The sequence below is a fragment of the Salvelinus alpinus genome, chromosome 11 (genome assembly GCF_045679555.1).
Source record: "Salvelinus alpinus chromosome 11, SLU_Salpinus.1, whole genome shotgun sequence".
In the NCBI taxonomy this organism is placed as follows: Eukaryota; Metazoa; Chordata; class Actinopteri; order Salmoniformes; family Salmonidae; genus Salvelinus; species Salvelinus alpinus.
In genome coordinates this window covers 52,364,888-52,380,612 of record NC_092096.1, presented here as the reverse complement: position 1 = coordinate 52,380,612, position 15,725 = coordinate 52,364,888, and the positions used below count along the sequence as shown (strand labels likewise).

General features: G+C 40.9%; 2 protein-coding genes across 2 annotated transcripts in view; both read right to left on the bottom strand.

Annotated features, from left to right (window-relative positions):
* The window catches only part of LOC139534907 (SLAM family member 8-like), a 43,193-nt gene that overhangs the window by 21,798 nt on the left and 5,670 nt on the right, over positions 1-15,725 (bottom strand). The gene's annotated exons all lie outside the window — the stretch shown is intronic.
* Positions 7,385-13,582, bottom strand: LOC139534818 (Fc receptor-like protein 4). The gene is made up of 11 exons (XM_071334274.1): positions 13,222-13,582; positions 12,264-12,305; positions 12,001-12,111; positions 10,792-11,052; positions 10,263-10,547; positions 9,682-9,945; positions 9,176-9,496; positions 8,807-9,085; positions 8,401-8,649; positions 8,103-8,213; positions 7,385-7,810 (listed from the first exon to the last, which is right to left on the bottom strand). Exons 1-11 carry the CDS (start codon positions 13,250-13,252, stop codon positions 7,731-7,733), a joined length of 2,034 nt encoding a protein of 677 aa, XP_071190375.1. The 5' UTR covers positions 13,253-13,582; the 3' UTR covers positions 7,385-7,730.

Below are 15,725 nucleotides of genomic sequence, written 5' to 3'. Positions count from 1 at the left end.
TCCGCTGGCGACAGCCCAGCTCTGCCTGACTCAGCTATCTTCGGCGACTCTCGGGGGAGGTCGGGAAGCCTCGGGTTCTATCGGCAGCTGGACCGTCGGGGACTTCCAGGATGACTCGGAGGCTAGGTGGAATCTCTGGACGTGCGAGGGAAATCGAATGTCCTCTCCCTCCGTCGTTCCCGTAATTGCAGTAATACAAATCAAATCAAATTTATTCATATAGCCCTTCTTACATCAGCTGATATCTCAAAGTGCTGTACAGAAACCCAGCCTAAAACCCCAAACAGCAAGCAATGCAGATGTAGAAGCACGGTGGCTAGGAAAAACTTCCTAGAAAGGCCAAAACCTAGGAAGAAACCTAGAGAGGACCAGGCTATGAGGGGTGGCCAGTCCTCTTCTGGCTGTGCCGGGTGGAGATTATAACAGAACATGGCCAAGATGTTCAAATGTTCATAAATGACCAGTATGGTCAAGTAATAATAATCACAGTAGTTGTCGAGGGTGCAGCACCTCATGAGTAAATGTCAGTTGGCTTTTCATAGCCGATGAAGAGTATCTCTACCGCTTCTGCGGTCTCTAGAGAGTTGAAAACAGCAGGTCAGGGACAGGTAGCACGTCCGGTGAACAGGTCAGGGTTCCATAGCCGCAGGCAGAACAGTTGAAACTGGAGCAGCAGCACGGCCAGGTGGACTGGGGACAGCAAGGAGTCATCATGCCAGGTAGTCCTGAGGCATGGTCCTGGGGCTCAGGTCCTACGAGAGAGAGAGAAAGAAAGAGAGAAAGAGAGAAAGAGAGAATTAGAGAGAACATACTTAAATTCACACAGGACACTGGATAAGACAGGAAAAGTACTCCAGATATAACAAACTGACCCTAGCCCCCGACACATAAACTACTGCAGCATAAATACTGGAGGCTGAGACAGGAGGGGTCAGGAGACACTGTGGCCCCATCCGATGATACACCCGGACAGGGCCAAACAGGAAGGATATAACCCCACCCACTTTGCCAAAGCACAGCCCCCACACCACTAGAAGGATATCTTCAACCACCAACTTACCATCCTGAGACAAGGCAGAGTATAGCCCACAAAGATCTCCGCCACGGCACAACCCAAGGGGGGCGCCAACCCAGGCAGGAAGATCACGTCAGTGACTCACCCACTCAAGTGATGCACCCCTCCTAGGGACGGCATGAAAGAGCATCAGTAAAGCCAGTGACTCAGCCCCTGTAATAGGGTTAGAGGCAGAGAATCACAGTGAAGAGAGGGGAACCGGCCAGGCAGAGACAGCAAGGGCGGTTCGTTGCTCCAGAGCCTTTCCGTTCACCTTCACACTCCTGGGCCAGACTACACTCAATCATATGACCCACTGAAGAGATGAGTCTTCAGTAAAGACTTAAAAGTTGAGACCGAGTCTGCGTCTCTCACATGAGTAGGCAGACCATTCCATAAAAATGGAGATCTATAGGAGAAAGCCCTGCCTCCAGCTGTTAGCTTAGAAATTATAGGGACAATTAGGAGGCCTGGGTCTTGTGACCGTAGCGTATGTGTAGGTATGTACGGCAGGACCAAATCGGAAATATAGGTAGGAGCAAGCCCATGTAACGTTTTGTAGGTTAGCAGTAAAACCTTGAAATCATCCCTTGCCTTAACAGGAAGCCAGTGTAGGGAGGCTAGCACTGGAGTAATATGATCAAATGTTTTGGTTCTAGTCAGGATTCTAGCAGCCGTATTTAGCACTAACTGAAGTTTATTTAGTGCTTAATCCGGGTAGCCGGAAAGGAGAGCATTGCAGTAGTCTAACCTAGAAGTAACAAAAGCATGGATTAATTTTCTGCATCATTTTTGGACAGAAAGTTTCAGATTTTTGCAATGCTTCGTAGAAGGAAAATAGCTGTCCTTGAAACAGTCTTGAAATGTTTGTCAAAAGAGAGATCAGGGTTCAGAGTAACGCCGAGGTCCTTCACAGTTTTATTTGAGACGACTTTACTACCATCAAGATTAATTGTCAGATTCAACAGAATATCTCTTTGTTTCTTGGGACCTAGAACAAGCATCTCTGTTTTGTCCGAGTTTAAAAGTAGAAAGTTTTCAGCCATCCACTTCCTTATGTCTGAAACACAGGCCTCTAGCGAGGGCAATTTTGGGGCTTCACCATGTTCCATTGAAATGTACAGCTGTGTGTCATCCGCATAGCAGTGAAAGTTATTAACATTATGTTTTCGAATGACATCCCCAAGAGGTAAAATATATAGTGAAAACAATAATGGTCCTAAAACGGAATCTTGAGGAACACCGAAATGTACAGTTGATTTGTCAGAGGACAAACCATTCACAGAGACAAACTGATATCTTTCCGACAGATAAGATCTAAACCAGGCCAGAACCTGTCCGTGTAGACCAATTTGGGTTTCCAATCTCTCCAAAAGAATGAGGACAGATGCAGAGCCTCGGTCTGACGCCATTAAAAGGTAATTTACCACCTTCACAAGTGCCGTCTCAGTGCTCTGATGGGGTCTAAAACCAGACTGAAGCATTTCGTATACATTGTTTGTCTTCAGGAAGGCAGTGAGTTGCTGCGCAACAGCTTTTTCAAAAAAAATTGAGAGGAATGGAAGATTCGATATTGGCTGATAGTTTTTTATATTTTCTGGGTCAAGGTTTGGCTTTTTCAAGAGAGGCTTTATTACTGCCACTTTTAGTGAGTTTGGTACACATCCGGTGGATAGAGAGACGTTTATTATGTTCAACATAGGAGGGCCAAGCACAGGAAGCAGCTCTTTTAGTAGTTTAGTTGGAATAGGGCCCAGTATGCAGCCTGAAGGTTTAGAGGCCATGATTATTTTCATCATTGTGTCAAGAGATATAGTACTAAAACACTTGAGTGTCTCTCTTGATCCTAGGTCCTGGCAGAGTTGTACATATTCAGGACAGCTGAGCTTTGGAGGAATACGCAGATTTAAAGAGGAGTCCGTAATTTGCTTTCCAATGATCATGATCTTTTCCTCAAAGAAGTTCATGAATTTATTACTCCTGAAGTGAAAGCCATCCTCACTTGGGGAATGCTGCTTTTTAGTTAGCTTTGCGACAGTATCAAAAAGAAATTTCGGATTGTTCTTATTTTCCTCAATTAAGTTGGAAAAATAGGATGATCAAGCAGCAGTGAGGGCTCTTCGATACTGCACGCTACTGTCTTTCCAAGCTAGTCGGAAGACTTCCAGTTTGGTGTGGCGCCATTTACGTTCCAATTTTCTGGAAGCTTGCTTCAGAGCTCGGGTATTTTCTGTATACCAAGGAGCTAGTTTCTTATGACAAAAGTTTTTAGTTTTTAGGGGGGCAACTGCATCTAGGGTATTGCGCAACTGATTTTTGTCCTCTGACATCCTTGGGTAGGCAGAGGGAGTCTGGAAGGGCATCAAGGAACTTTGTGTTGTCTGAGAATTTATAGCACGACTTTTGATGCTCCTTGGTTGGGGTCTGAGCAGATTATTTGTTGTGATTACAAACGTAATAAAATGGTGGTCCGATAGTCCAGGATTATGAGGAAAAACATTAAGATCTACAACATTTATTCCATGTGACAAAACTAGGTCTAGAGTATGACTGTGGCAGTGAGTAGGTCCAGAGACATGTTGGACAAAACCCACTGAGTCGATGATGGCTCCGAAAGCCTTTTGGAGTGGGTCTGTGGACTTTTCCATGTGAATATTAAAATCACCAAAAATTAGAATATTATCTGCTATGACTACAAGGTCCAATAGGAATTCAGGGAACTCAGTGAGGAACGCTGTATATGGCCCAGGAGGCCTGTAAACAGTAGCTATAAAAAGTGATTGAGTAGGCTGCATAGATTTCATGACTAGAAGCTCAAAAGATGAAAACGTCATTTATTTTCTTGTAAATTGAAATTTGCTATCGTAAATGTTAGCAACACCTCCGCCTTTGCGGGATGCATGGGGGATATGGTCACTAGTGTAACCAGAAGGTGAGGTCTCATTTAACACAGTAAATTCATCAGGCTTAAGCCATGTTTCAGTCAGGCCAATCACATCAAGATTATGATCAGTGATTAGTTCATTGACTATAACTGCCTTTGAAGTGAGGGATCTAACATTAAGTAGCCCTATTTTGAGATGTGAGGTATCACGATCTCTTTCAATAATGGCAGGAATGGAGGAGGTCTTTATCCTAGTGAAATTGCCTAGGCGAACACCGCCATGTTTAGTTTTGCCCAACGTAGGTCGAGGCACAGACACGGTCTCAATGGGGATAGCTGAGCTGACTGCACTGACTGTGCTAGTGGCAGACTCCACTAAGCTGGCAGACTGGCTAACAGCCTGCTGCCTGGCCTGCACCCAGTAATACAGATAGGTGGGGCAAAGTTACAGGATGGCAGGCAAGCTCAGGGTACGGGCAGGCAGAATGGTCAACACCAGGAAACAAGAAAACAAGATCAATCGAGAAACAGGAGCAGAGGGAAAACCGCTGGTAGGCTTGTAGAAACAAAACGAACTGGCAACAGACAAACAGAGAACACAGGTATAAATACATAAGGGATAATGGGAAAGATGAGCGACTCCTAAAGGGGGATGGAGACATTCACAAATACAGGTGAAACAGATCATGATATGACACAGAATATTATACATCTAGCAAATATGGGTTCAGAGGTGTGAGGTTATGATATGGAAGGAGGAATGTCCAGTCTTACCTTTCTTCTTCTTGGCTTTGGCCTTCTGTTTGAGGTCAACCTCAGCATAGGTCACATCAACAAGCCCAGATGCTGCTGAAAATTGACATTTCCGGTCAACAAATTAAGGAATTAGCCTATTGCATATTCTGCATCTTATTTGAAACTCAAAATTCGCACATTTAGATTTCACTGATTGACAAACTGTAGAATGTGTCTTACCTGTGGCCTCCCTGTCTTAACCTCAGAATAGACTGGATTTTCTTTTGGATCAGCTGGCATTTCAGAGGAGGAGGAGGAGGAGAGAATTTGTATATTTTTATCAAATTTGATGAGTAAAAAACACTGCTACATTTTGTATTAATTTATGTGAAGGTTGAGTATTACTTTTCTTTTTCTTGTCCAACTCTTTGAGTTGAATCTTGGCGTACATCACATCACTTGGTCCAGCAGTAGCAGCACCAGCTTCTGAAATATACAGGTAATACACTAATATCTCTACTTACTGTTAGTATGCTAGTAATATTAAACATATGAAGAATAACAGCAACAACAACTCTATACTGTATTCATGCTTAACTTAACATAGACAGTGGTACTGTACATTGAGGGAGTGATTGTATCATAGATGTAAGCGCCACCTGTTGGTCAAAGAAGAGAGAGAAAGATGAATTGGTTGGTTTTCCCTCAGCTTGTCTAGGGACATAGAGTATGGTAACATGTTTTATACATATTGGATGGTGGTAAGTGAGTGTGTAAAGATGCAGAGAAAGGAGAGTGACAGTGGTCTGGCCTGAGAGACTGACAATGCTGCAGACGTGCATACCCAGCATCATGACCTCGGCGCTGGGTAGATCCTTGATCCTGTTGGGGGTCCAGGTTGGTCCTCTGGAGCTGGGGTGGCCTACAGGGAGAGAGATAATCATGAAACACACAGATTATATTTTACTGTATGAAAAGGAACATAGTTGAAAGACAGGTGTACTCGTGAGAATATTCTGTTTCAACATGAACCTGTAATGAGAAATGTATACGATTATATCAGGTCTTTACAGTTTTGACATTTTTATATCGACACAGCAGTACCAGGAGAATGGCCAGTAGAACACCAGCAACAACCAGGCCCACAACCACTCCTACTAGGACTGATGTAGAGGGTCCAGGAGTTACACCTGGAGAGAGAACAGCAAATCACTATCAGGTTCTGAGGTAGTTGTAGAAAATAAATAAAATAGTGGACAAAGTGAATATATATTTGACAACTGACTTGAGATCAGATGACCAGCCTGAGCTTGCAACTCCAAACCTACAGTATGCTTTTTTAACACAACAATTGACTGATGACCACAGATATTATGAAAAGGTCATGTGATCATGACCATTTTCTCACCTCTCACTGTCACCCAGCTCTCTGGTGATTCTCCTTCATTAGATTTACACTTATAGAAGCCTTCATCTGACTTGGAAACTGCAGGGATGGTCATCTCTCCTTTGGTCTCAATCCTGATGAATACTCCATCTTTGTTGAAATCAACCTTGGTGTCCGGGTTTGTTTCCTGATATCTATTTGTACAGCTGAGAGTCATAGATTCTCCCTCAGTTATGGGATAGGGAGGGCTCTCCAGGATCAGAGGGCCAACTGTATAACATAATATATAAATAATACTGTAAATCTGGAGTTATCACTCACAATATATTAACCTCTTATGAGCTTAGATTGAGTATAAGATACATTCATTCTATTCTTTCAAAAACAAGGACATTTCAAAGTGACCCCAAACTTTTGAACGATAGTTTACATCAGAGGCAGAGCTGTGTGGAATTTTTTACCACTGACCAGAGATGGGAGGAGTTTCAAAGCTGTAAGTGGGGAGCTGGATTTCCAGGTTAAAGTCTAGAGTTTAATTTAGCTTCACACCATTACATGTTGAATACATTAATCCATTTTTAAAACTATTTACCTCTAAACATATCTAAGTTTTTTGTTGTTGATTCTGAGACACTGTGTGACGAAGCCATGTAAACATCTGGGACTTCTTATCGCCCCCTTCAGGACAGACCTGTAACTACGCCACATTATTGTAGATCACAATATAGAAACTGTAAACGGTGATTGGTCCACAGCAACAACATAACCCCTCAGTCTACTGCGTCTGTCATCTTATTCCTTCCTCTCTCTATGTCATCATATTAGTACAGACATGGACCACTTCTGTATGGGTTCATATCAGTAGAAGTCAAATCTGGATGTGGTTTACAGAAGACTGACAGCAATGTTTTCAAAGCAATACAATGATGTAGGGAATCATGACTTTTTGTTTGACATATGAGATTTAATACAACATTTAAAAATCCAAAATACAACACACCCTCCATTGTCTTACGTCGGTAGGCGTCACTGCTATTCAATCGTCGTCATGCGGAATCATTGCGCTATCTGACGTAAGACAATAAACACCCTCTTCATTCAAGTTCCATAGTGGAATATTAATCTGGTTCCTGCAACTACTGTAAAAAAATGTCAAAAACATAGAGACATAGAAGTGAAAATGATGTAAAATGTATATAAAAATAAGCGTTAATTGAATTCAAAACAAACAACAAATCTGCCAAATGAACTATTAAAGTTGTATTAGCAGGTCGGCCAACCAAGTATAAACCTACTTTTTTTCTTAAATAAAATGAGTAAATGTATATAAAAAGATTGACATTATGTAAAAAACAAAATAGAAAAAAATACAAATTCAACTTTTAAACAAAACAGACAATACACTATTGTTTAATCAACAAACTGAAGTCAAAGAGGGGTAAGTATAATATTTCAAGAAAATTAACAATCAATCACAATAGCAAAGCAAAGCAAACAAGCCCCAAAAAGCTGAAAATGTCAACTTGCTAAACCATAACATTTAGTATTTGTAAAATTCCATTCAGAGATATTTGACTCAGTAAACACTATCATAAATCAATGTCAAGACAATGGCAAAAACATAAACATCCAAAAAATGGGTCTTCAGTTTATAGTTCTTACTGTATTGATCACACGGATGATTCAGTCTGTTTGATGACATCATCAGATGGTAACTCGTATTGAAGAGATTTGGCTGTTGAACAAAGGCCTATAGGAATATAATGGACGGAGAGAAGCATTGGAGTTAAACTGATTCAACTGCTCTTTCAACTGAACAGCACTAAAATGTAATCCATCAAAAGTAATAATGAGGTTAGTTTGCCCATTCTGGGGGGAGAACATTTCCATAGAACACATTTAACAAAAATATCTTCCCCTGGTCACTTTGTCTATTTACATTTGAAATCAACCATTTGAGTGATATAAGAGGATGACATAAAGAAGGAGATTTTCAAGCTGGATAAGTTGATCGTAGATACACACTGAAATAAAGTGGTTACCTCGAGCCCTGCAGCATTTCACCATGAGCACGATAGACACCAGTAGAAAGGGAGACGCAACCAGTAAACCACACAGCAGCCTGGGCAGCACAGAGATGGAGACAATGGAACCTGGAGGGAATATCAAAACACATGTTTAACCATCAACACACACACACACACACACACACACACACACACACACACACACACACACACACACACACACACACACACACACACACACACACACACACACACACACACACACACACACACACACACACACACACACACACACACACACAGCTCTTCTCACCTCTCACTGTCACCCAGCTCTCTGGTGATTCTCCTTCATTAGATTTACACTTATAGAAGCCTTCATCTGACTTGGATACTGCAGGGATGGTCATCTCTAATGTGGTCTCATTCCTGATGAATATTCCATCTTTGTAGAAATTAACCTTGGGGTTCGGGTTTGTTTCCTGATATCTCTTTGTACAGCTGAGAGTCATAGATTCTCCCTCAGTTATGGGATAGGGAGGGTTCTCCAGGATCAGAGGGCCAACTGTATAACATAATATATAAATAATACTGTAAGTCTGGAGTAATCACCCACATGAGCTTGTATTTTATGAGATGCAAACATTCAGTTACAGAATTGAACATCATTATCATACATTGTAATGTAAAAAACGTTAGTGACTGTTGTACAACAGACGTACCGTCCACTGTGATGTTGACAGCATTACTGTACTCTCCTGATCCAGACTCACACCAGTACACTCCACTATCGTTTGTATGTGTGGATCTGATGGTACATGTGGACCCTGCTATTGATCCCCAGTTAGAGACACACCCTGACTCCACTGCATTCTCTCTGTATCTCTTCAGTCTCCATCCAGTAGAGTTCCTCTTCTCCTCACAGCTTAGTGAGAGAGACTTTGATGTAAAGTGTTGAGTTCTGTTAGGTCTTGTTTTGAGAGACACTGAAGGTTGCGAATCTGAAACAAAGAGTGACAGAGTCAAACGTACACAGTGGTTATATATACACACGAGGGTGACTTAAATGCAGTTTCAATGCAGTTAGTTACCTCCTGACCAGAGAAACTGAGGTTCACTGTAGAGTGTGTCATAGACTGGGTCTCCTCTCCCAGCTCTACACACATATCCTCCTGTGTGACTAGGACCAGCAGGGATCAGAGTGTAGGAGTCTTCACTAGTCCCATTGCCAGATAGAGGCTCTACAGAGTAGGACGTGTCCGATAGGGAGAGTAACCCAGCTGTGTAGGGAACAGTTCGGTACCAGATGAACCTCCAGCCTGTAGATGACTCTTTAACCCCACAGCTCAGAGTAACTGAGTCTCCAGGGTTCAGCCACTGAGGAGAAACACTCAGGACAGCTTGGGGTTTATCTGTTATGAAGGAAATGACACAAATCAAATGTTCAGTCTTTAAAATGTTTACCCATTTTGTTGTTATGGTATTGTACCTCATCCCAAAATCAAACTATAGTTTTGTTTCATCATTGAAACCACTGTCTGCTATTTGACCTCATTCCTTCTGTCTTTCTCTTGCAATCCCAAAAATACAGACTTACCTAACACGGTCAATTGTATAGCATTACTTGTCTGGGAGTGTTTTAAGCCATTTGTTTTCTGAAGACCTTCACAGGTATATAGACCATTCTTTGCAGGACTGATTCTGTACTCAGGCTCTGTTTTGGTGGAGACCGACCTCCCACTGTTATAAAACACATAAACTATCTCTTCTCCCCCTTGAATGTCACAACTGAGAGTGACAGTCTCCCCACGAAATATCTGGGGCCAGTTGGGTTGGAGGGTCAGAACAGCCACAGGTCTCTCTGCACAGACACAACACAGAAAATAAACATTGTCACACACATTAGAATGTAAAATAATGTTGATCATCATTTATCACAACATGACCATATCATAAGATGTCATTTCTGAACATACAGTATGCACTCTGAACTGTCTGACTTACCAAGATCTATCAGAATACTGACATATTCAGTGATGTCTACACACACACACACACACACACACACACACACACACACACACACACACACACACACACACACACACACACACACACACACACACACACACACACACACACACACACACACACACACACACACACACAGTTACTCACCTTTCACAGTTATAGTGACAGGATCACTGATGATTGATGATATGGATCTGGACTGGATCTCTCCCTGACACCAGTAGAGACCCTGGTCAGACTCAGCAGCTCTACTGATGGTGAAGGGGGCTCCTGTTGTAGTGTGTCTGCCAGACGAGGTCACTACTTTCTTAGTGTTGTCTTTGTACCATGTATACCTCCAGCCACTGTCAGACCCCACTGAACAAGTCAGAGTTACTCTCTCTCCAGTGTCTGCAGGGTTTGGTGTTATGGTCAGTGTAGCTTTGGGCAGGGCTGTAAGAAAAGAGCATAATTTAAACATCTGGATACATGCTTAGCAACATCCAAAGATTTAGCTGTTGTTGGAACGTTTTCTTACTATAAAAGTCCATTATAGGGGTATGTTGACTTGATTAGGTTTGAATTAAAAGTATACATCTGTTTTTGTTTAAAAAAAATACTTTCACAGTACAGAATAAAATGAAGATCTTATCCTTCTCAACATTTAAGTAAGTGATGGTTATGTTATTAAACTCACCAGCAACAACGATGGTGAGAGATGAGCTGAGATATGTCCTCTCGGGCCGTCTTGTCCTTGTCCCCTCACACTGGTACTGACCAGCCTGGACAGGGGGAGAGATGGTGGTGGTTTTACTGGTCAGAATGGGAAGCAGATGGTTGTCTCTGTGCCAGCAGTACGTCCAGACTCTGTTGTCTGATATGTCACACTGCAGAGTGACTCTCTCTCCAGAATAGAGGGGACCGCGTGGAGAGGCTTTCACTGAGGCCGTGGGCAGAGCTGTGGACACACAGTTATATATGAAGACAAATGCAGTCAGAGCACAAATCTTTCCAACGTATGATCTTACTTCTGTAGGTAGTACTGTAACTATTCATTTTTCCATTCATACTGACACACAGACCACATCTACATGAGTGACTCAATATAAATAGTGACCATTTGTTTGATTAAAAAAACACATAAAGTACCTCAACTTTCACAGTGATAGTGACAGGATCACTGATGATTGATGATATGGATCTGGACTGGATCTCTCCCTGACACCAGTAGAGACCCTGGTCAGACTCAGCAGCTCTACTGATGGTGAAGGTGGCTCCTGTTGTAGTGTGTTTGCTAGACAAGGTCACTACTTTGTTAGTGTTGTCTTTGTACCATGTATACCTCCAGCCACTGTCAGACCCCACTGAACACGTCAGAGTTACTGTCTCTCCATTGTATGCAGGGTTTGGATTTACGGTCAGTGTAGTTTCAGGAAGAGCTAAGAAAACAGAGAGCAGAATATCAAAACATCTGGATTCATGCTTGGTCATTTTAAATAATTGTGTTGCATTTAAGTTTTGATTAACGTTCATTTTAAATAGGGGTATGTTGACTCTATTCAGTTAGAATTTACAGTCTACACAGTATATCTGTATTTAGATTAACCCTCATTGGCTCAAAATTCATAAAGTCTAGATAGTGATTGAAGATAATTGTGAGCTCACCAGTGACACTAATGTAGAGAGATGTATCTATGTCAAGTGGTTATGGGCATGGAGGCACTTGAGAGATAAGATGATATACCTGTTACCGTTAGTCTGACTGCATCACTCCACTCAGAATACTTCTTCTGATCAATATGTTTACCAAGACACCTGTAGCCACCATTGTCTGAAATCTTAACCTCACTGATCTCATATTCATGCTTCCTACTGATTGTGTCTACATCATCCTTGCTCCATGTCTATTCCCAGTCAGTGACTTCTCCCCTCTGTATGTTACATCTGAGAGTGACAGACTCTCCACTGAATATCTGGGAGGATGTGGGGTATATGGTCAGAACAGCCTTTGCCTTTCCTGCACAAAATAAAACCAGCTTCATACAATTGCTTTTTTGAGACACTCAAAACTAAAAATATGTCTCGTCAAAAGAAGCTCTAAAAATCACAAATAAAACATTTGATGAAGCATTAGGAGATGAAGGCTTGATCAAGTGTTCAAATATTTACCATCATCTTCAGAGTGTCCAGAGTAGATGTGTGTACTCAGCACTACAACAAAGAAAGTCACACTGCTTCAATATTAACTTGAAATAAATAATAACATGCCATAATCATGTTACTGATTACCAAATCCATTCTGTACTTTATTTTAAAGCTGCAATCTATGATTTCTATACACATTTTTTATCATTAAATTAGTCGTAAGGCATTTATTCTTGAAGAGTATAACTTTTAATTCCCTCAAATCTGTCTTATCCCATCATAAACCCGAAATATATGGTTATTTTATAACAATTATTGTAAACAATGTTGATGAATGAATTTCCTTAGCCCCTTCCCTCAACTATATACCTTAAAAAGTGTCAGGGTGGCCATTTTGTGGTAGTTTGAATTACTGACTGCAGCTTTAAATGGCCGCTGACTTCCCATGTTCTGCACACAGAGAGTGTACAGAGACCAAAAACACCACAACACCACTCATTAATCTCTTAACACAGTTTACTATAACTGTAGTGAAGGAACCCTCAACCATTTACAATAATCACAACTTGATTATACAACACATCCAACAAATATTGCATTTTATATTCATTGTCATTGACAACACATTTTGCAACCATTGAGTTAACACCACTCTTTAGTTCCTGAGTAATGACTTGGTTAAGTGCACACCACCACACTAACCAGGTCTGCATGACATCGGCTATACAAGCTCAGGTTCTCACAGTGATGCAACATCAATGTAGGGTGGTAACTTTCTTACTTCATATCTACACCATATTTGCTGCAATTTCCTTTGAGTGCTATTTACTAATATTTTCTCAATAAGGACTGAAACACCAAAAACAAGCCTAAAGCGTGAAACTGTCTTCATTTTGATTAATGTCTTTTTCCCTTTTCCTTTAAATTCTTAGTAAATCAGGTAATTAGTGTTCATAAACAAACCCACTAACTCAGTACTTACATAGCAGCAAACAGAGCAAGGTGTGCCCCATTCTGTCCCCACAGACAAGTGACTTTCTCTACATCTACAGTCCTTCTAACAAACCCCTCTACTTCCTATATGATGACAGTCTGCTTAGATCACACCACTTCACTCTGAGATCACACCTCTTCACCGCACACAGAAAAACAGAGAGAAAGATTCTTGAGAAATGTAAAAATAGATAGATAAGTAAGTGTAGGCCTTCCCTCAAACCTTTGCTCAGTTGTCAGGTGGCAAGCCAAGCCAGCTAACCTCAGTTGTGGCACAATGGAAATGGACATCTCCAGCCACCTCTCACCTCTCAATCACTCTCTCTCTCACTCATAAAAATAAATGAATAAATAAGTAAAAAAATAATTGACAAAAAGAAAAGCAATTGAAAAAAGTTTAAAATAATGACAAAAATAAAAAATAGGCAAACACAGACAATATACACACACACACACACACACACACACACACACACACACACACACACACACACACACACACACACACACACACACACACACACACACACACACACACACCACACCACACCACACCACACCACACCTCAGATGGTTCTGAGTAATACGTTTAGTTAGCTACTTTCTACATAGACATGTTTGTTATTGTGTTGTTTATGGTTGTATTTCAATTTGTTTGTATATGTGATGTGTATCAGGGCTATTGTTCATGTACTGTATTATGTGTGTGTTGTTTGTGTGCGTGATGGTGTGTGTGTGTGTGTGTGTGTGTGTGTGTGTGTGTGTGTGTGTGTGTGTGTGTGTGTGTGTGTGTGTGTGTGTGTGTGTGTGTGTGTGTGTGTGTGTGTGTGTGTGTGTGTGTCTGTGTTGTGTGGTTTGTTTGTTGGTGTGTGTGTGTGTGTGTGTGTGTGTGTGTGTGTGTGTGTGTGTGTGTGTGTGTGTGTGTGTGTGTGTGTGTGTGTGTGTGTGTGTGTGTGTGTGTGTGTGTGTGTGTGTGTGTGTGTGTGTGTGTGTGTATATTGTTTGTGTTTGCCTATTGTTTCATTTTGTCATTATTTTAAACTTTTTTCAATTGCTTTTCTTTTTGTAAATTATTTTTTTAACTTATTTATTCATTTATTTTTATATACATTATATATATATATATATATATATATATATATATATTTTTTTTTTGTATTTTCTTAAAACCGCATTGTTGGTTAAGGGCTTGTAAGTAAGCATTTCACTTTTGTATTTGGCGGATGTGACAAATAACATTTGATTTGTGTGTTATTTATTACCACTGACCAGAGATGGGAGGAATTTCAAATCTGTAACTGGGGAACTGGGTTTCCAGGTTAAAGTCTAGAGGTTCATTTAGCTTCACATCATTACATGTTGAATACATGAATCTATTTTCGTTAACTATTTACCTCTAAAAATATCTAAGGTGTATGTTGTAGAGTGTAAAGTGTGGGACACATGTACAACATTTGTGAAGAAAACAGGAGAAAGGTTACAGAGGACAGCAGTTACAGACTTCACCTTTAGTTTGTATACTATGGTAAACATCTGGGGTTTCTTATCGCCCCCTTCAGGGACAGGCCTGTAACTACTCCACATTCTTGTGAATCACAATGTCGAAATAATCAATCAATCAAATTTTTGGTTTGGTCAGGGTGTGAGTTGGGGTGGGTATTCTGTGTTCTATTATTTGTATTTCTATGTTTTGGCCGGGTAGGGTTCTCAATCAGGGACAGCTGTCTATCGTTGTCTCTGATTGAGAACCATACTTAGGTAGCCCTTTTTCCCACCTGTCTTTTTGGGAAGTTAACGTTGTTTGTGGCACATAGCTCTTAACCTTCACGGTTGTTTTGTATTGTTTATTGTTTTTGTCGCCGTCATTTCTAATAAAAAGGAATATGTACTCTCACCACGCTGCACCTTGGTCTCCTCCTTTTGACGGCCATGACAGGGGGTTAGCCTGATGAACCAAACTACCCAATAATCCCCTTCATGTAGCCTAACTCTCACTCACACACACAAACACATGTACCCATATATAATCAAATATGTTTTTTTTGTTTACTGAATATATTGTCTACACTTATAATTAATATGCTTTGTTTAACTAATTGAACAAAGTTTTTTATTTGATTGGTCACTTAGCAACAACATAACCCCTCAGTCTACTGGGTCTGTCCCCTTATTCCTTCCTCTCTCTGTCATCATATTAGTTTATATTATATGTTTCTCAGGCTCATGCTACAACCTGATTAAAAGCTGTAGTGACCAACAGCTCCATTTCTCTGCAGTCGGTAAACACATTGTAACCAAACAACGTCATTCATTCTATGAATGAAACATTTTCTTGTCCAATAAAGGAAATAGTTAGCTAACAATATTCAAAATACAGAGAAATACATGAATCATCATCATCTCAGAGTTGCACATAAAGTGTACTCCATTCTAAGCCTCTGGCAAGTCTTCTGGACCCCTACAGTTCCTGTGGCTGTGACACGAATGGGGCTT

Excerpts from the sequence above, each read along its gene's own strand:
- LOC139534818 (XM_071334274.1), bottom strand. The coding sequence starts at position 13,252 with ATGGGGCACACCTTGCTCTGTTTGCTGCTAT. Across the intron at positions 12,306-13,221 it reads CTTGCTCTGTTTGCTGCTAT|TGCTGAGTACACACATCTAC; the intron begins GTAAGTACTGAG and ends TCTTTGTTGTAG. Across the intron at positions 9,946-10,262 it reads TGTCACTATAACTGTGAAAG|AGAGACCTGTGGCTGTTCTG; the intron begins GTGAGTAACTGT and ends GTGTCTGTGCAG.